At 43.7% G+C, this 22,157-nt stretch overlaps 1 protein-coding gene across 1 annotated transcript in view; it reads left to right on the top strand.

Annotated features, from left to right (window-relative positions):
* Positions 1–22,157, top strand: part of CD58 (CD58 molecule) — a 30,397-nt gene that overhangs the window by 6,150 nt on the left and 2,090 nt on the right. The window contains exons 3-5 of the mRNA XM_006161406.3: positions 4,974–5,240; positions 19,243–19,326; positions 20,679–20,715. Of these exons, the coding sequence (XP_006161468.2) occupies positions 4,974–5,240; positions 19,243–19,326; positions 20,679–20,715 (388 nt within the window). The remainder of the gene's footprint in view (positions 1–4,973; positions 5,241–19,242; positions 19,327–20,678; positions 20,716–22,157) is intronic.

The raw sequence follows: 22,157 nt of genomic DNA, 5'->3' as shown, positions 1-22,157 counted from the left end.
TGAGTAGTGAAAGAATACAGAAGTTTCTAGAAGGAACAGCTCTGAGGTGTAGGAACTCTGATCTGGACGCTGCAGAAAGGTTTGCATGCTCTTTCTGGTCGTCAGCACTTCTGCTTTGCTCTCTGGCTATAGCGTGGTCAGACGCCCAGAAGGAGCTCCTGTGTGGTGGAGGGTCCTTACGACATAGAAGACAGTGCCCACACAGCTGCACGTTTCCTGTAGTTTCCACATTCCGTGTGCCCTTGGCCATGACCTTAAAAAGCACACCATTTTACAGATGGAAATGAGACAGATTCAAGAGTGGGTTTCTCCATATGTAGAATAAGATGCCCAGACTAGATGAGTTCTTTCTTCTTTTTTATGAATAATTATTTTATTGTTATTATTTTTTAGAGAGATTTTTGCTATAGGGCACATGCACTTGCCGGAGAGACAGAGACAGACAGAAAGCGAGACGTCATCCCCCAGTGGGGATGGCCATGGCACAATCCCTTCTCCTCCATTCTTCTTTTGGGATTTTGGGTATGCATGCACACGTGCCTGGCATAAGTTTCTTAAGCCGCCAGGTCTGGGACTCAAACAGCAGTCAATTACATGGGAGTCCAGCAACGTAACCATTACGCCATCTGTTGGTCCTGTTATTATTATTTTTTAATTTGCTATAAGGCATGTGCATTCACCAGAGAGCAAGACAAAGAGCGCAAAAGTGAAAAAGCAAGCCGCCAGGTCTAGGACTTGAACCACAGTCAGCCATGTGGGAGTCTAGTGCAACCAACATGCCACTTGCTGGCCCCTACTGGATTATATCTGACAAGTTTTCCAGCTTCTGAAAGAACTGTGGCCCAAACTCACAGAATAAGCCAGCACTAAGCTGAAAGGCCCACCTCCCAGCGAGTAACCCTTACCTCATTACACACCCTGTGGGGAGCTTTGGCTTCCTGGAGCTGAGCACTCAGCCAGGAGCCTTGTGCTCTGTGACAGCTGCCATTTGTTCCCATGGGCGGCTTGCTAATTCATATACTCATTCTCATCATGATCCAACGGGGTGAGTATAGTCGGTCTGCTCATTGTAGAGAGGAGGAAGCCTAGATACAGGAGGATGAGTAACTTGCCGAAGATTTACTTTTTTTAAGTTTATTATTTCTTCTGTGAATGAGAGAGAGACACAGGCAGACAGTGTCCCCGTCAGGGTCTTCTTGCTGCAGTCAATCCCCAGCTCCCCCAGGCCATAGTCATACATGTGCCCAGTGTTCTCAGGAAGTTTCTGGGCATGAACCAGGACCCTTTCCACGTGGGTCAGGCTCACGGGACATCACGATTTACTGCTGCACCACCATCCAGACTCCAAGTGGTGCTTGGACATGGAGCTGGGATCTGATACAGGTTGTCAAGCTCCAAGTCTGTGCTCTTAAACATCATACCATTCCTTTTTGGAGATGAACTGGTTGAATAATTTACTTTTTTTTTTAACAGACGTGTTTGCCTTAAGGCATGTGTGCTCACCACTTGTTGCAGAGGCAGGCATGCGTACATGTAGTACTGAGAACAGCCATTTCTGAACAGTTCTGGGAACAGTGGGGGTTCCCTGGAAATCCCCTGGGAACTGCTGCTGTGGGGGTGGGGCGGGCAAGAGGGACCCGAAGAGGCTAAGGAGCAGGACTCTAGGCTTTCCAATGCTGAGTCAGCTAGAGCAACTGCTAATCCAATATATTGGTCAGATTTAATTTTGAGAAAGATCTCCATGACTTAGAGAATTATGAAAGGAGGGCCAGTGGTGGAATGGTGATTGGAGTGGCTGGATCCACAGAGCTGACTGTGCACTTCCGATCCCAGACCTGGCAGCTTGAAAAATATACCAGGAGTATGTGTGTGCCTTCCCCAAATCCAGAAAGTAGAAATGGAGGAGAAGGGATTGTGGCACGGCCATTCCCCACGAGCGGTGCTTTCTCACTTTTCTTCACTCTGTCTCTTTATCTCTCTCACTCTCTTTCTCTCTCTCTCTTTTTCTATCTCTCTTTATCTCTGCTGAGTACAGGCACCCTGTAGCAAATTTAAATATGTGTGTGTGTGTGTGTGCGTGCTTTTAATTAAAGAAAATTTGAAGGCAGCGTGTAAGAGTTATAAGAGCTAGATTAAACCCCCAAACTGAGAAAGCCCTAAGTAGGAAAGGAAGGCAGTGTGTGGGTTTGGTCTCTAACAAGGCAGGCTGGCTACTTTATCTAAATGTGCCAGAAGGAATTCAGGAGATGGGTGGAGATGAAAATTTTTTTTGAGGGATTTTTGCTATAGACAGAGACAGAGAGATAGAAAGCAAGAAATCACCCCCAGGCGGGATGGCCATGCTACATTCCCTTCTCCTCTATTCTCTTCTTGGGATCTTGGGCACACATGCGCACGCACGCAGCATGAGTTTAAGCCACCTGGTCCAGGACTCCAACCGCAGTCAACTACATGGGAGTCCAGTGACATAGCCATTACACCAACTGCTGGTTCCTTCTTATGTTTTAGATTATTAGCTGGAGTATAAACATTTATTTATTTTACATAATATCATTTTAGATGACAGCATAGTATTTCATTATCTTGGTCAAATTTTTTTGGGGGGGGAAAGGTTTTTTGCTATAGGGCATGCACGCTTGCCAGAAAGACAGAGAGAGACAGAGAGACAGAAAATGAGAAATCACCCCAAGGGGGATGGACACGCCGCAATCCCTTCTCCTCCATTCTCCTCTCAGGATCTTGGGCACGCACGCACACATACTCAGCATGAGTTTAAGCCACCTGGTTCGGGAATTGAACCATGGTCGACTACGTGGGAGTCCTGCGATGTAACCATTATGCCATCTGCTGGTCCTGGTCAGTTTTTTTTAATTTTTAATTTTTTAGAGAGAGATTTTTGCTATAGGGTGTGTGCACTGACCAGAAAGAGACAGAAAGTGAGAAATCATTTCCTGGGGTGGGGGGATGGCCATGCCACAATATCTTCTCCTCTATTTTTTTCTCAGGATTTGGGGCACGCACGCACACACACACACACACAAACACACACACACACACCTGGCATGAGTTTGGAGCTGACAGGTCTGGGACTCGAACTGTGGTCAGCCATGTAAGAGTCCAGTGACATACCCATTATGTCATCTGCTGGTACCATCTTGGTGAATCTTAATGTACTTTAATGCCTTTTATTGTAGATATTTATAATGTATCATTTTTTTTTTCTTGCCAGAAGATGTATGTGCTATAGGAGAGAGGCAGAGAGAGAGAGTGAGAAAGTACCCCTCATGGAGAACAGCCATGCCGCAATCCCTTCTCCTCCATCTTTCCCTTCTTTTGGGATTTGGGGCGCACATGCCCACATGGTCGGACTTGAACCCCACATTTAGCCACGTGAAATCCAACTGCTTTAACCACCATGCCATGAGCTAGCCCTATCAAAATTTTATTATCCATGTGCTGCCATGATCATTGTTGTAGATTATGTACATTTTGCATATTTTCTCAAGTCTTTTGTGATTAGTTGCTGGAGGAAAGTCAAGATGCAGAAAGGCATGTGGATTAACAAGTACGTGACTAATAGGACCACCTGGCACTGAGGTTTTAGAGGACAGCAATGGCGTAATGCGGCATGTGAGGATCTGAACCTGTCTTTGCAGGTCCAGGCTACTTAGCCAGCAGGAGGGGCTTTGAGGGAAGGGAGGGGAGCCAACCTTTAGACCCACGTGTGTGGGCCTCCCCCCAGCCACTCTAACCCATGGGCTGGGGTGCCTATTGCAAAACCTTTGAGTCAGCTGTGTTTCAGAATTAATTTTTGTTTGTTTACATTTTAGAAAGGTGATACAAAGTATTTCCTTGCTACTATATATATTTTTAATTTGCTAATTTATTATTATTATTTTTATTTGCTATAGGGCACATGTGTTCAGCAGAGAGACAAGAAAGAGCAAAAGCAAGCTGCTAGGTCTAGGGGTTGAACCGTGGTTGGCTATCTGGGAGTCCTGCCCCTCAACCACCATGCTACCCTCTGGCCCATTCTCTCTGCATATTAAGCGTCCCACTTAGTTATGGAGAGCACTATATGGTCAAGCCCAGTAATATTTTTGGAGTGAAACATGATAATGAATATTTGAAGTGAGAAAAATAAGATTATAAATCCTTATGTCAATTCAGATCAGGATTTGCAGCTAAATGACTTTGTCATCAACTTGTGAAAAATCATTTGGCTTGGGACCAGCAGTTGGTGTAATGGCTATGTCGCTGGACTTCCATGTAGTCAACCGTGGTTTGAGTCCCAGACCAAGTGGCTTAAACTCACACCTGGCACGTGTGCATGCGTGCTCAAGATCCTGAGAGGAGAATGGAGGAGAAGGGATTGTGGCATGGCCATCCTCCCTGGGGGGTAATTTTTTGCTTGATATCTTTCTGTCTCTGTCTTTCTGGCGAGTGCACATGCCCTATAGCAAAAACCTCTCCCTCCCCCCCAAAAATCATTTGGCTTTGGGACCAGCAGATGGCATAATGATTATGTCACTGGACTTCCATATAGTTGACCGTGGTTCGAATCCCAGACCTGGTGGCTTAAAATTCACACTGGGTGCACGTGCACCCAAAATCCCAAGAGGAGAAGAATTGCACCCCAGGGGGTGATTTCTCGCTTTCTGTCTCTCTGGCGAGCTCATGTGCCCTATAACAAAAATCTCTCTCTTAAAAAATACAAATCCTTTGGCTTTCAGAGCTTTTTTGGTTTTAAAGTTGCAGCCTGAATTTGTTCTGTTCAATTTGAACAAGTCCAATAGACCTGACCAGTCAAAAAGTGTTGATGCTCAAATTGATGCTCTCCTTTTGATGCTTGAAGTGGTCTCTCATCTTTTCAAGTTCAGGCAGATGTTGGGCGTTCTTCTGAAGTTTACAGATCACGAATCTAAATAATACTCTTTTCTGTACTAAATATTACACTTTTTTTTTTTTTCCAGAGCCGCCTTCATCTCCAACACTAAATTGTACTACAACTGGTGAAAACATTACAGTGCAGTGTGAAGTACCGGGACATAACATTAGCCATCCAGAACTTATAAAGTACTCATGGAATTGCTCTGCAGAGCAATGTAAAAGTAACTCAGCAACCCACATGCATTTTAACATGGAAAATGCTCCTTTAGAGACTATACAGTGCAGTGTTACAAATTCGTTATTTAGCAAGACGTCGTCGATCGATTTGGCAACCTGTGTCCCGAGCAGTGGTAAGTAAATAATTAAATGTGTTTTGGCAAAAATATTGTTTCCAAGTGGGGTCCACAACCAGCGCTGGTTGATGGCTTTTAGACACAGATGCTGTGGCTGACAGAAAGCACACAAACTGGAAATAGAACACGAGTTAGTTTTCACAGAAACCCCATTACAGCTACAATGCTAGCATGCTCTAGCGCTGTCTGCACTGAGCATCATTCTAATACTCGTATTAATTAATTCAGTTCTCACACAACCCTAAGAATTGGGTACTAGTATTTCATGATAAATCCAGACACAAGGGGTTTGCCCAAGGTCGTCTGCTGGTAAGTGACGGAACCTGGTTTTGAATTGAGGCTGTCTGGCTCCAGAGCCCAGAGTCTTAACTATTCACAATGCTGCTTTATAATATTCTGAATAATTACTACATCCTTAAAGGTTATAGGAACACATTTGATACGTTTCTGTAGGCTAACACTAAGTAAATGGTATGACAATCTGCCTTGGCTATGACTTTTTTATATTAAATATTATTTACCTTTTCCATTTTTACTATCTGGTTTTATGCACTATATCCCAGTTCACAAACAAAAGGATTAGAGACTTGAACATGATTTGCGAAAATATAAAAGAAGAGATGAAAATAGTTAATCTATAGGGAACAAGATTCTAGAGCAGGAAAAGAATATGAGTCTCTTTGGGCTAGAACAGCGTAAGTCTGAAAGAAATTTTTCTGAATAAGCAGCCGAAAGAAAATTCAGTAAATATAATGGATGTAAAAAATATGGGTTTTAACTGTTGAGACATTCTTTCTAAGTCTCCCATTTGTTGTCTTTTTTAAACTTCCAATAATGACATAAAGCCATTAAAAAGTATATGATTTCCAGACAAAGCAAAGTGACTTCTTAGGAAAACAAATACATTTTTCCAGAAAAGGTACAGAAAAGAGTTTCCTTTTGTAACTGATGGATTTGGTCCCCGAGGACAGAGAAAAGACCACATCCACAGAGGTGTCACTTGAAGTGGCACCATTTGCACGAGCCAAGCAATTGCAAGAACTTTTCAGCACCAGCTGCAAAGCTGCAAAGCTGTAATAGTTGTTATGCTGGTATAAATGTTTCTCTGTTAATTTCACCTTTGACATGACACCTCAGTCATACAGTGTGGAGATGCAGTTTGTTGTGCTAACAGGTAGTTGCTTTAGAATGGGAATGCCAGGGGCCAGCAGGTGGCATAAGGGTTAATGTTGGACTCCCATATGGCCCACCATGATTTGAGTCCCAGACCTGGTGGCTTGAAATTCACGTTGGGTGTGTGTGCTTGCTTGCCCAAAATCCTAAGAGGAGAATGGAAGAGAAGGGATTGTGGCATGGCCATCCCCCTCTAGGGGGTGATTTCTCGCTTTCTGTCTCTCTGGCAGGCACTCGCATCCTATAGCAAAAATCTCTCTCAGAAAAAAAAAAAAAAAAAAAAGAAAAAAAAAAAAATGGGAATGACAAAAAAAAAAAAAAAAAAAAAAGATGAAAAGAGAAAGAATGGGAATGACAAAAGTAAATCCAGTGTGCTTTTGGTCTTGGTATGTGTGCAGTGTACCATAACTAACAAACAGGAAGATGACCATGTGCAAAAAGAGCAAGCAAGTTGAATTCTTGGACTTTAAGTGTTCCAAGAAGCCAAATACTTGAAGGGAATAATTTCTAAAAAAGATTCGCTTATAGAATTACATGGAATGTTTTAAGAGACTTTTGAAGGTTTTGCCCTTCCATAGTTTTCACTTTACATTCATTTATTCAAAAATCTTACCAGAGAATGAGTGTGCTTGCCAGAGAGATAGAGAGACAGGCACAGATGGAGAGGAGAAAGCAACTGTCAATGGGGTAGAGTCATGCCATAATCCCTTCTCTAGTTCTCCATCCTGTTGGGATTTCTGGACACTCACATGTACCTGGCTGTTTTTGAAGCCAAGTGGGATCAGTCAGCCACAGAGCCAGCCCTTCATTTACCATTAAAAGTTAATAACCAGGGGCCAGCAGGTGGTATGGTGGTTAAGGCACTGGCCTTCCACATAACTGACCACGGTTTGAGTCCTGGATCCGATGACTTGTTTTCTCACTTTCCCTCTTTTTCTCTCTCTGGCTCTTTCTGGTCAAATTAAAAAATAATACATACATACATACATACATAAAAATAATCCTTAACAAAAAGTAAATAACCAAGCAAGATGCCCTTCCCTGTAGATATTCTGGTAAAAGATTATTATGATAATGTTGTTCATATTGATATGAAACAAATTCAAAACTAAACCCTTTTTGTTATTTAATAATGGTGACTTATCTTTACGTTTTCCCCCAGAGTGATATGACAATGTAGATTTTTTAAAGTTTGAGAAACTTTGCTAAATAGTTCTTAGGTCTTTTAAATCCTGGAGCAGAGTCAATGTGTGAGACGTATACCTGAGACCTGCTCCTAGTCTCTGTTAACCAGATGTTGGAGGACCTTCCAGGAAGTGAATGAATGCTCTTAATGGCTCTTTTCAACCATGAAAGTCTAGAATCTAGTTTTCCCGTGATAGTTTTTGAATGGAATGCATGCTTCCTAGAAGGCAAATCCATGAAGGTAGAATAGTTACACATTGGATCTTATTTTTTATTTTCTTTCTTTTTTTAAAAAAAAATGTGCCTGAGGGTAGAGAGAGATAGAGAGAGGGAGGGGAGGAGGGAAAGTGAGAAAGCACTCCCTATGGGGGATGGTCACACTGCAATCTCTTTCTCTCCATTTCTTTCTCCTTTGCGGATTTTGGGCACACGCACATAAGCACACAGCATGTTTCTCAACCCACAGGCTCCAGGGCTCGAACCACGCAGTTGGCCACTGGACTCCAGTCACTTTAACCCCCACACCATGGACTGGCTCCTGGATCTTACTTTTTCAAGTTTTTATAGCTTGTCCAGACTTTCTAGTGCTTATCGACGAAGCATACTGACTCACATTGACTCCCTGCTGTCCTTCAGAACCTTCCAAACACTGCCTCAGTGCTTCTCACCACTGCTGTTTCAGACTGACCTTGTTATTTCCTTTCTTTTTTTTTTTTTTGAGAGGTTTTCGCTATAGGGCACATGTGCTCGCCAGACAGACAGAGACAGAGAGACAGAAAGCGAGAAATCACCCCCCCCAGGGAGATGGTCACGCCACAATCCCTTCTCCTCCATTCTCCTCTCGGGATCTTGGGCACGCACGCACACGTGCTCGGCGTGAGTTTTAAGCCACCGGGTCCGGGACGTGAACCGTGGTCGACTGCATGGGAGTCCAGCGACATAGCCATTACGCTAACTGCTGGTTCCCTTGTTATTTACTTTTTAAGAATAAAGGGGCCGGCGATGGCATGGTGGTTAAGGTGGCTAGACTTCCAAGTGGCTGACCACGGTTAGAGTCCAGGACCTGGCAGCTTGCTTTCACACTTTCCTTCTTTCTCACTGTCTCTTTCTGTTCCTTAAATAAAAAATAATTCTTAAAAAAAATGAATAGATAAGGGGACCAGCAGGTGGTGTACTGGTTACAGTGCTGGACTCCCACATGGCCAAGTTTCCTGTTCAAGTCCCAGACCCCCGTGGCTTGAAACTCACACTAGGCATGTGTACATGTGTGCCCAAAACCCTGAGAGGGGAATGGAGGAGAAGGGATTGCAGTATGGCTCTGCCCCAGGGGGAGTGATTTCTCACTTTCTTTCTCTCCATCTCTTGAGAGTGCATGTGCCCTATAACAAAAGGAAAAAAAATAAATAAAAGAATGAATACATAGATTCAGCCAGATGGGTGACTTCCCCTCAGCCACTTAAGTAATGGAGGAAGAATTAAAATTTAGATCTCCAAAATATAAAGTTTTTTCCATGATACTATCCTGACTTTCTATATGTCTCAAATCAAATTAAGAGGGTCCAGTAGATGGCTTAATGGTTAAGTCATTGGACTTCCACTTAGTCAACCACGGTTCAAGTTCTGGATCAGGCAGCTTAAAACTCAAGCCAGATGCCTGTGCATGCATGCCCAGAATCCCAAGAGGAGAATGGAGGAGAAGGGATTGCGGCGTGACCATCCCCTCTGGGGGGTGATTTCTCACTTTCTGTCTCTCTGTTTCTCTCTGTCTCTCCGGCGAGTGCATGTGCCCTATAGCAAAAATCTCTCTTAAAAACAAAAAAACGAACAAACAAAAAAACCCTGACAAACTGAAGAGGAATTTTAGAGATAATTAAGACAGAGTTCTTATCCACCTCAGATCATATCAGAGAAAATAAACTAATATTTACTGACAGCCTGTGCCTTGCCAGACTTTCCTAAATGCTTTACATTAATGCATCACATTTAATCCACACAACAAACCAGTAGGGTGGGTATTATAAAGAACGGATTAGAAGCACAGAGAGATTAAGTAACTTGCTCAAGTGCACACAATAATTAAGAGGCAAAGCCAGGATTTGACAATGGGTCTATCTGGACTCAAAGCACTGAGTCTTCCCTGCTGTATCAGTGAAGTAAAAATAGGGGAAGAGGGGCGGCAGGTGGCGTGGTGGTTGGGGTGCTGGACTCCCACATGACTGACTACAGTTTGAGTCCCAGACCTGACAGCTTGCTCTCTTTCTTTCTCTTTCTGTTTCTCTGTCTCTCTGGTCAAAATCGAAAAATAATGATAATAAATAAATAGTTCTTTAAAAAAAAATAGGGGGAAGACTCAGAGATGGAGAATCATGGTCCAAATTTAGAATTTACTTCAATTGATAAATATCTGAAAGTCACGGGTCAAGGCATTGGGAGCTGGTAGGAAAGCCAGTGAGCAATTATTTCTTATATTAGTGTCTTACTCTGTAATTTGCTCCTCTTTATCTACCGTGGGAATGTTCAGAAAGACAGCATAGCTTCCTCAAGGTCAGAAGATTGGCTTATGGCAGCATCTAGGTATGCATGGGCTTAGATCAGAAAATGAGGTCAAAGGCAAGAAAAAACAGGAATTGAGGAGAACATGGGATTTGCAAAAGAAGGCCTGAGTTCGAGACCTGATTTTATTGCTTATTGGCAATGTGAAGGCGGGTGATGACGGGCTACAAAACCACTTAACCTCAGCGCCCTCATTCAAACAATAGGAATAATAATAACTGCTTTATAAGGGCTGGAGAAATGAGATGAAAGAAAGGATGGGAAAGGGTGTTGATAGAGAGTCATAAAATAGTCAGTTATTTATGACATGGAAGCAAAGGAGTTTCAAGAGAAGATGCTTGGTTTAATTGGTTGCATTAAACCACGTGCAACCAGTGGCTCAAGGAGAATAGCATAAAGAGGCCATGAATTTGGCTTTTAGTTGGTCATTCTCGGTGGGCGAAGGTAGAATAGATAGGGTAGTCAAATAAGCCTTGTATAATTTTGATTGTGAACTAAGAAAAGGAGGGGCTGGCAGGTGGCATGGTAGTTAAAGGCCCTGGATTCTCACATGGCTGAGTCCCAGACCTGGTGGCACGCTTTCTCACTTTCCCTTTCTCTCTCTCTGTCTCTCTCTGGTCAAATTAAAAACTAATAATAACAAATGGAATTAAATAAATCTTAAAAAAATTAAAATCTGAAGACCTTTGAGAATCAAATGAAGGTTTTTCCAGGCAAAGAAACTCAAAGGGCTTTGCTTTTCTGTTTTAGGTAATTGCTAGAAAGAAATGTTTGATAAAATACATTCTACACGGAGGCCAGCAGGTAATGGCCATGTTGTTGGACTCCCATATAGTTGACCATAGTTCGAGTCCCGGACCCAGTGGCTTAAAACTCACACCAGGCACATGTGTGTGTATGCCCAGAATCCAAAGAGGAGAATGGAGGATAAGGGATTGTGCCGTGGCCATCCCCCCAGCCCCCGGGGTGGGGGAGTGATTTTTCGCTTTCTGTCTCTCTGTCTCTCTCTTTCTGGTGAGCACATGTGCCTTGTAGCAAAGACATTTCAAAAAAAAAATAAAATAAAACAAATTACTCTATACTCTATGGGGAGCTCAGGGCAAGTGCACATTTTTAAAAAAAAATTATTATTATTATTTTAAACTTGTTGTAGTCATCAAAGACAGAGAGAGAAGAAAGTGAGAAAGCAAGCCACCAGATCCAGGATTTGAACCACAGTTGGCCATATGGGCATCCAGAGCCCCAACCACCATATCACCTTCTGGCCCCAACTGCACATTTTTTGAAGGAATAGGCAAGAGGATGTTCTCTAGAGAATCGGTTTCTGTCATCCATATTTATGGACCAAGAACATAAAGAAGTATTGTTCAGCTCCGACCTGAAGTTGTACAGACCGAGTATGGTTTCAAGGTCAACCAGATGGTATTTCTGCCATAACTGGGGTGGATGGATATTTTGTTACTTCTAGGAAGTGAGTCACTAAGGGGTCTGATACTTAAGTCTCAACAAATAGTTTTTGATGGTTCTCATAAAATAAGTGGGGGAAACAGAAAAAATCATCGTAAAAACACAAAAATACAGAGAAGTAGGAAAAAGGAGAAGAAAAAAAAAAGAACTAATATCATATAGACAAGGACAAAGAATGTTAAAAAAATTTTTTGAACAGATTTTGAACCAGACAAGATACAGCAGACAGACACAGTGGTGGGAGAATTTTTGGACTAATTCAAGTCGGTCTCTTTTGACTTTTTTGACTTTCCACTGGGAGGAGAGTGGTGGTTAAGAATGTTGGCTCAACTTGTAAAAGTCAAGGAAGGAAATATCAATGATACTGTAGAAAATTTAAAAGAGCTGCTGTAGATATAAAGACATAGTGCTTTAAGGAACCAGAACCTGCATGAGTGATCAGGGTTCGAATCCTAACGCCAGCCAGTGAAGTAGATGCTGGGTGTGAATGTGTGTGCATGCCTATAAGCTGATGGGATGGAGAAATGGAGGAAAAAAAATTGTGGGATGATCCCTCTCTTTCTCTCTCTCTCACACACATACACACACACACACATACACACAGACACACACACACACACACACACAGATTGAAGTACACGCTGGGTGTGCATGTGTATGTGTGTGTGTGTGTCCTCTGCAATTAGAAATAATTTCTAAAATAACAGACTTCAAAGCAAAGAAAATTATCAGGGACAATGAAGGGCATTAGATAATGATAAAGGGGCCAATTATGCAAGAAGACATAATGATCCTTAATGTGCATGTACCTAATAACAGAACATCAAACTACATGAGGCCAAAGCTGATAGAATTGCAAGGAGAAAGAGATGAACCCACTATTATAATTGCAGACTTTATTATCCCCCTGTCAGAAATGGACAGATCCAGCAGGCAGAGATCAGTAAGGACATAGCTAAACTCAACGTCTCCACTCATCAACTGGTTACACTTGACATCTATAGATGACTTTATCCAACTACAGCAGATTACACATCCTTCTCAAGCTCATGTGAACAATCACCAAGATGGACCATATTCTGAGCCATAAAACACACCTAACGGACCAGCAGATGGAGTAAATGTTTTGTTGTTGGAATCCCACATAGTTGACTGTGGTTCGAGTCCTGGACCTGGCAACTTTAAACTCATGCCAGGCACGTGTGCTCATGTGCCCAAAATCCTGAGAGGAGATTGAAGGAGATAGAATTGCAGTATGTCTATCCCCTCTGGGGGTGATTTCTTGCTTTCTGTCTCTCTAGTGAGCACACACACCTTATAACAAAAATCTCTGTCTGGAAAAGAAAAAAACAAAAAACATACATCTAAACAAATGAGAAAGAATAGAAATCATGCAATCCTTGCTTATACCTTGCTGGAATTAAACTAGAAATCAGTAATAGAAAGATAAGTGAAAAACTCAAAATATGTGAAGATTAAGCAGCATTTTTTTTTAACGTCAGAGGGTGTTGTATGCCAGAAAGAGAGAGACAGACAGACAGACAGCGAGAGAGAGGAAGCATCTCCCACTTGGATCTGGTCACGCTGCAGTTCTTTTTTCCCCTCTTTCTCCTTCCAGTCAGGATCCTGGGTATGCATGCACAGGCAACTAGCTTGTTGCCAGGCTTGGGATTCTAACTGCTTGGCCTTGTGGATCTGCTCCCTCTGCGTAGCACGTAACCACTATGCTGTCGGGCCAGCCCAACATACTTTTAAATAACAAATGGATAAAAGAAGAAATCTGAAGAGTTCTGGCTTACTGGTTATTGAAGTCAGGACCCACAGGGGAAACTGTGGTTCAAATCCCATCCCCAGAGGCTTGAAAAACATGCCAGGCATATGTGTGCTCAAACACGCATGCCCCAAATCCTGACAGGATGGAGAAATGGAGAACGGATTGTGGCATGACCACAACTATTGGAAGGTGCTTTCTCTCTCTCTTTCCAGAGAGGGCAGGTGCCTTCTGGCAGTGAAAGGAAAAAGAAATCTCAGGAAGAACTTGAAAATATTTTAAATGAAATGAAAATGCAATTTATCAAACGTTGTGGGATGCAGCTAAAGGTGTGTCTAAAGGGAAATATATAGCATTGGATGCATTAAGAAGAAAATGGAGGTCTAAAATGGATAGTCTAAGTTCCCACCTTCGAAAATTAGAAAAAGAAGAGCAAATTAAATACTAAATACTTAGAAGGAGAAAAATAAAACATAGAGCAGAAATCAATGAAATCGAAAGCAGGAAATAGGAAAAATTAATAAAACCAGAAGGTTGTTCTTTGAAGAGGTCAATGAAATCTGTAAGCTTCTAACTAGGTTAATAATAAAAATAAGAAAGGACACAAATTACTAAATCAGAAATGAAAGAGAAAGCTTAATACAGATTCCTTGGACATTAAAAGAAATATCAAGGCCTACTAAGAAAACCGCATGTCCATAAACTTGATAGCTTAGAAGAGATAAACCAATTCCTTGAAAGACACAGATTGCCAAAGCCCACACAAGAAATAGGTCATCAGAAATGGCCTATGTCTATGAAATAAATTGGGGCCAGATGGTGGGCCACACAGAGAGGTCCTGGATTCACATCCCAGGGCCTCCCTGTACACACCGAGCAGCATGTATGCGTGCTCATGATCTGGGCTGGCTGAGGCTGGGGGTACCTCACACCAGGAGGACCGTGTTGGGGTGCCCGTCTCTCTGTTTCTCATAGAAGAAATAAATAAACTGTAAAAATATTGACTTAGTAATTAATAACCATCCAAAGCAGAAGGTACCAGGCCCAGATAGGTTCTCCAGTAATTTCTACCAGGCATTTAAGGAAGACGTTACACCACTTCTCTGCAATGTCTTTCAAGGGATAGAAGCAAAGTAAATACTTCCTTACTCATTCTGTGATGCCAGCGTTATGCTAATATTAAAACCAAACACAGTACAAGGAAATTAGACCAATATCTCTCAGGAACGCAGATGTTTCAAGTTGGAAAATTGTGAATAAAGATGCTAAAAGCACCATGTGCAGGTTTTTATGTGAACATAGTTTTCCAGCCTCTTTGGTTAAATACTAAAGAGCAAGCAAGATAGCTGGGCCGTATGGTTGTCTGAGATGCTATTAGACTTCAGATGGAGACATCACGCAGAGCATTTAGATTCACCAGTCTCAGTGTTGTGAATCGGACTGGAGGTGTCAACTGGGCACAGTGGGGAATATTAGGTACTTAATGCTAAGGGACTGGGACTAGCAGGTGGCATAGAGGTTAAGGCAACTGAATCCCACATGGCTTACTGTGTGGCTTAAGTCCCGAACCAGGCAGTTTGAAAATCACTGTGGGCATCTGTGTGTGTGTGCCCAAAATCCTGAGAGGAGAATGGAGAAGAAAGGATTGTACCATGGCCTTCGTCCCTGGGGAGTGATTTCTCACTTTCCATCTCAGTGTCTCTTTCTGGCAAGTGCACACACCCTGTGGCAAAAACATTTTTGTTATTTATTTATTTTAAAAAGGAAGAGGAACCAGCAAAAGCTACTGAAAGGGGTCTCTAGGGAGATGGGAAGACAACTCTTAAGAATGTGGTATCTCAGAAATCGAGTGAAGAGGGAACAATCAGCTGTCAGTGCCTTGCACAGGTTAAGAAAGAACAGGGGGACCAGCAGTTAGCGTAATGGCTATGTCGCTGGACTCCCATGTAGTCGACTGCGGTTCGCGTCCTGACCCGGTGGCTTAAAACTCACGCCGGGTGCATGTGCGTGCGTGCCCAAGATCGCGAGAGGAGAATGGAGGAGAAGGGATTGCAGCGTGACCATCCCCCCAGGGGGTGATTTCTCGCTTTCTGTCTCTGTCTGTCTAGTAAGCCCACGCGCCCTATAGCAAAAACCTCTCCAAAAAAAGAAAGAAAAAAAAAAAAAAGGAAGAACAGGGATTTAAGAACTTGTATTAGTGCTTTGTTCTAGCCCTGTCAGCTGTCTCGATGACAGCATGTGGCATTGTCCCATGGGAGAGGTTTTTGGAAGGGATTAAATCATCTAGAATTAGATTCGGCTGCATAATTTTGAAGAAAAGAATGTAGCAGTGTTTAAAAACGTAGATTACTTCTTTCACATTAAACACTGAGCTAGGCTGCCCTGGTTGTACTGCGTCTTCGTGATGTTGTCAGAGGCACAGGGGTAGTCCAGCTCCTGGTCCCTTCCCCAGGCCGCGGCAGCTGGAGTGTGGCCAGCCTGTCACCTTTCCAGCAGTGCAGAAACGGGAGGACGTGCCTTATTCCTTTCAGGGAGACTTTTGAGAAATGGCCTTCTTTATATCCCGCTTCCCAAAACTTGATCACTCATCACGCCTAGCTGTAAGGAAAACTGAGAAACTAATCTCTCAGTTGGGTGGCAGTGCATTCTACTGAATCAGAATTCTGTTGCAAAAGAAAGGAATATGGGTATTTAGGGGTTACTAGCAGTTTCTGGCCAGGGTCTTCTCCAATGAGACCACTAGGCTTATTTGTTCCAACCCACCTGTGTTCCTAGCCAGAGGAAAGGGTGTGTGTTTGCGTTCTTGCTCTCATGACTCATTAATTCCCCCCATATCCATGTCCTGCTTGCTATTAGTGACCTCTCCCCCCACTGGTAGTGTGCTGTGAACACTGCCATGTCCTAATTGTTGTGCTTTCAAGTTTCAGTAGCTGGATAGAGCCCACCTCATGAACACACCGTAGTTTTCTGTTGACACTTAGGTCATTTCAGACTTTTGGTATCGTAAGCAAGGCTGCAGTAAACGTCTTCGTGCCTTTGGGAGAGAAGGAGAGGGGCACATGGTTAATAGTCTCCCCCAGGATGGCATCTTATAAATAGAGCTAGTTGGTGTCTCAGTAGTACAACAGGACAGTCTGCAAGGCTGACCCAGATGAGGAGGTTCTAGGTTCTCACCCAGTGCTCCTTAAGTATGCCAGGAGTGTGTGCCCATGATCCAGGGCTACCTGAAGCTGGGGGTGGGTCGAGGTGTTGAGACCCTGTTGGGGGTGCTGTCTATCTTCTTTATGGAAGAATAAATAAACAAACAAACAAAGAAATGGAATTGCAGAGTCAAAGGATTTTTGTTTTTGTTTTTGTTTCTGTTTTGTTCCTTTTGGAGAGATTTTCGCTATAGGGCACGTGCGCTCGCCAGACAGACAGAGAGAGACATAGAGACAGAAAGCGAGAAATCACCCCCCAGGGGGGATGGTCACACCACAATCCCTTCTCCTCCATTCTCCTCTCGGGATTTTGGGCATGCACACACACGCGCCCGGCGTGAGTTTTAAGCCACCGGGTCCGGGACGCGAACCGCGGTCGACTACGTGGGAGTCCAGCGACATAGCCATTACGCCAACTGCTGGTTCCCAGAGTCAAAGGATGTTAATAGACATACCAAGAGTATCTGCTCAATAGATTGACAGTTGCTACCACACTGTTCTTAAGTATATATACTATTCTTTTTTTTTTTGGAGAGATTTTCACTGTAGGGCGCGTGCGCTCGCCAGACAGACAGAGAGAGACATAGAGACAGAAAGCGAGAAATCACCCCCCAGGGGGGATGGTCACGCCGCAATCCCTTCTCCTCCATTCTCCTCTCGGGATCTTGGGCACGCACGCACACGCGCCCGGCATGAGTTTTAAGCCACCGGGTCTGGGACACGAACCGCGGTCGACTATGTGGGAGTCCAGTGACATAGCCATTACGCTAACTGCTGGTTCCCTCAGTATATATACTATTCTTAAGTGTATTAATTTAATTAATGCATCCAACTACCCTCTCATAATTACTGTATGAAGAAACTGAGGCACTGATTGGTTAAGGCACTTGTGCCACACTGCAGTGATTCGGCAAGACTATAGACACGTCACCCAGCACACTGCCTGGCTGCTTTATGAGGAATATTTTTAAGAGTTGTCATGTACAACTGCCAGTTTGCCTGACCGAACACATGATGCTAAGTTCACTTCCACTCGCTAGTACAGCCAGAAACAAACCTTCCAGTGGCATATTTGCTTCTTTTAATAAATTAACATGGGGCCTGATACATATCAATCTTGTGCATCTAAGTTCATTTAGAAATACAGCCTTAGGGCCAGCACGTGGATCCCATATGGCCAACTCCACGATTTGAGTCCTAGATACGGGATCTTGAAAAACATGCCAAGTGCGTGTGCGTGCGTATCCAAAATCCTTAGAGGAGAATGGAGAAAGGATTGTGCGGCGTGGCCGTCCTATGGCCATGGGGAATGATTTCTCACTTTTCCTCCTTTTCTGTCTCTCTTCCTCCAGTGAGCACACACATCGTATGGCAGAAATCTACCAAAAAGAAAAAGAAAGAAAGAAATGCAACCTTGTACATCCAAGTTCAGTTGATTCTTCTCCTTTTTTTTGAGAGAGATTTTTGTTAGAGGGTACACATTCTCACTGGAGAGACAGAGACAGAAAGTGAGAAATCACTCCCCCTTGGGGGCATGGCCACACTGCAATCTCTTCTTCATTCTTCTCTTAGGATTTTAGGCATGCATACACATGTACCCAGTGTGATTTTTCAAGCCACCCAGTCTGGGACTCGAACCACGATTGACTTCATGGGAGTCTAGTGACATAACCATTATGCCATTTGCTGGTCCCAGATTCAGTTGATTTTTTTTTTTTTTTTTTTGAGAGAGAGGTTTTTGCTATAGAGCGTGTGCGCTCGCCAGAAAGACAGAGAGAGACAGAGAGACAGAAAGCGAGAAATCACCCCCCAGGGGGAATGGTCACGCCACAATCCCTTCTCCTCCATTCTCCTCTCAGGATCTTGGGCATGCACGCACACGGGCCCGGTGTGAGTTTAAGCCACCAGTTCTAGGACTTGAACTGCTGTCGACTACATGGGAGTCCAGTGACATAGCCATTACGCTAATTGCTGGTCCCTGATTCAGTTGATTTCTTAATATTCACAGTCGTTATGGTTAGTAAGTCCTATGAACTCTGAATTAGCAAGTACTGAACATTATTCATGCTCCCAGGGAAATATAGGTTAAGTTCCTGTGAGCCTTTGGTCAAAACATTTTAATTAACTGATCAATCCATAGCGTGTTTGTATGTGTTTCTGCTTAGAGATACCTTGATACATATTGTTATTCATTAACATTGAGCTCACGGCTAACAGCACTCCGTTCAGGCCTAAAGGAAACTTCTCTAACACATGTGTTTTCTCCCTAAGGCACGTCACAGCCTTCTTGCCCTTAGGAACTCTAGGCAGCCCTTCAGCACTATGCTTGGGGACATTTTCAACAGTGCAGCCACCAAGAAAAAGCATAAAAATGCAAAAAAACACCTGGCATTGAGTGGACCGCAGGTAGGACAGTTGTTCACAGTGTAAGGGCTGGAACAGGCAGCATCACCCTGCCCTACCTGAGCTGGGAATGTGTGCTCGCCTCTGCGCCCGTGTCTGAGAATGACTGCTGTGAGCATCGATTGGGGAATTAGCAATACATTTTAGCAAGTAGGTACATGGCAAGTAGAAATCGGGCAGTAAGGAGAATCGACTGCGTTTCTATTTCCATCTTCAGCTGATTGCTTTTCTCTCCTTGTTTTCACAGCCCATTCGAGGAACCGGTTTATGATTCTACTACCGATTACACTGTGTGTGGCAGCTGCAATGTGTCTGGTGCTGTTTGTGCAAGGTATGTGTGCTTTGTAAGAACTAGTTTTTAAACCTGAGTTGTGTTTTCAAAGGCCAGAGAGTAGTTTGAAGATGAAAATGAATGAGAACCACGATCACTCTATGGCCACAGCTTGGGATGAAGGACTAGACGAATGAGTGGAGACAGGACACTGGCTTAGGGTTAATGAGCTCATCCAGTCAAGCAGGGGCGAGGGCCTGCGTCAGGGTGGTGGTGGCAGAAGTGATATGCAGGGCTAGGTTTGAGAGGAACTGGAGGTGCAGGTCCCGGTAACAAAGCTTTCAGTTGAGAATGCAGGCTCTGGGGCCAGACTCCCCGGTTCTTCTCCAGCTCCATCTCTCACAGGCCTCAGAGAAGTCCCAGCGGTATCTGTAGAGCCCTTGAGATGTGGGGATCCAAATTACGATGTGTCGTGAGTGTAAAATTCACACCAGATCTCTAAGACTTACTAGGTCGTCGGCAAAGGCATGACATATTTTCCTATGATTTTTCTATGCAAAAACGTGTCATGACTTTCCTCACAACCAATATTATGAAGAAAAGTGAAAGATTTCATTAATAATGTTTACATTAATTACATGTCAAAATGATATTTTTGATATATTAGGTTAAATAAAATAAGCACCTTTTTAACTTTATTTATTTTAATTTGACCAGAGAGAGACACACACACACAGAGAAAGTGAGAAAGCAAGCCGCCAGGTCTGGCCATGCCTCAAACTGCAGTCGGCCATGTGGGAGTCCAGTGCACTTAACCACCACGCCACCTGCCGGACCCACTAAACATTTTTAATTACTGGCTCACATTGTGTTTCTGTTGGACAGCCTTACTCCAAACCATTGTCATCTTTTCTTCATCTTTAGTGTTATGCACAAGATGCTGTAAAATTAACCATTTTGTTGGTAGTTTTTTTGGTTTTCTGTCACATTCCAACCACATTTTTTTATTGCCAGAGGGCATGTGCATTTCTGTGAGAGAGAAAGAACCTCCTTATGAACATGGTCATGCTGTAATCCCTTCCCCACTTCTCTAGCCTGTTGGAATTTGGGTTATGCATGTATAGGCACGTAACATGTTTTTCAAACTGGGGCCAGGACTTGAACCTTGGTCAGCCATGTGGGATCTCAATTACTGGGCTATTGGGCTGGCCCCTCTGACTAATTTTTGAAAAATTCTTTGGGCCAACTCTAGCCAATTTGAATAAGCATTTCCGAGAGTAGGAAATCCCAGTTTGACAGGGCTCTGGTTTGGAGTTTCCAAATTTAGCTCTCTATTAGGCAGTCCATCACCCCTAGAGTTTTAGCATCTCTTTCCAGTTCTTTAACTGAGATGAAAATTTCTTCATTTTTAGGCATTCTGAAATGTAGCAGAGATACAGACAGAACCAAGTAAGTACCACGTAGATGGTGCCACGGATAAATTGTGTGTCATGTATGGAGTAAGATAATCAGTTACATTGCTAGAAAGCAGTGTAGTGGGGGAGATTGAAATCCAGGTCTGTGCACTCTCAGCGTTATCCTCCCTCCACCTTCAGTCCCGGGAAAAGTGGGACCAAGGTTGGGTTCACTTCAGGAGCCAAGGTCAGAGTTGAGCCTGTAGTCACAAGCAAAAGACAAGACAGAAACACAATTCATGGTGGCACTGTCGGTTGCCATAGATAGCTCTAGAAGGCCCTCTCCCAGCATCTCCCATGGGTGGTTAGGAAAAGAGGCCTATCATCTGAGTTCTGAGGGACGAGGGCAAGACTAAGGGCCAGGGATGTAACGGACTGGATGTAGGGAGGAGGGCGTTGTCTTCTTTGGAGCAGTTAGTGTTGAGTGGTTAGAGGACGATGGAGCTGGACCAGCAGATCAGGCCAGGCTGACACACTGAGCGAGACCTGCCAAGGGGTTTGGGTCATTTGCAGGGAGAACCACTGAGACTGACTAGCAGAGCTGTGTTGTAGTCAGATCACTCTGCTGCCAAAGCATGGGGCGAATGAACAGACCAGAGAGTTAATGGAGACGGACACATTGGTTAGCAGACTAATGAGACAATCCATCCAGAAAGAAAGCCTGACTCTGGCTGTTGGCAGAAATGATACGCAGGGCTGGGTTTGAGAGAAACTGAGGAGGCGCAGGTCTTCGTAACGAAACTTCCAGCTGAGGGTGCAAGCTCTGGCACGGCTTCCTTTCTTCTGGGCCTCAGATGAGTCACTTCAACTTCTGTGGCTCGGTTGGCTTCTGTGGAAAATGGACATACCAGAAGCATAGAAATAACAATGATAATGTAGATGATAGCCCCAATAGGGCTAGCCCATGGCCTGGTGGTTAAGGTGATTGGATCCCATGTGGCTGACCACAGTTCAAGTCCTGGACCCAACAGCTTGGAAAACACACGGGAACATATACATGCATGCCTGAGATCCTGAAAGAAGGGGGAAATGGAGAAGGGATTGCATGACCGTCACCCCCTGTGAGAGGTGCTCTCTTGCTTTTTCTATCTCTCTGACTCTCTCTGGTTAGTTTACCTGCCCTCCAGCAAAAATGTTTTTAAAATACAGTTAACATAAAAAATAAAGAACAAGCACTATGTAGAAAGATGTTGGGGCCAGCAGGTCGTGTGGTGAGTAAGGCACTGGATTCCTACATGGCCAGTGGTGCTTCAAGTAATGGACTTCGCAGCTTGAAAATTATGCAGGACACACATGTGTGCGTGCCCAGAATTCCAGGAGAATGGAGGAGATGGGATTGCAGTGTGGCCATCCCACTTTGAGGCTCTTTCTCACTTTCCCTCTTTCTCTCTCTCTTTTGTTTTCTTTTTTTTTTTTTTTTTGGAGAGGTTTTTGCTA

The sequence above is a fragment of the Tupaia chinensis genome, unplaced genomic scaffold (genome assembly GCF_000334495.1).
Source record: "Tupaia chinensis unplaced genomic scaffold, TupChi_1.0 Scaffold138517_1, whole genome shotgun sequence".
NCBI classification, from domain to species: Eukaryota; Metazoa; Chordata; class Mammalia; order Scandentia; family Tupaiidae; genus Tupaia; species Tupaia belangeri.
Note: the sequence above shows the minus strand (reverse complement) of the source record. Positions and strands in the feature narration are given on the sequence as shown.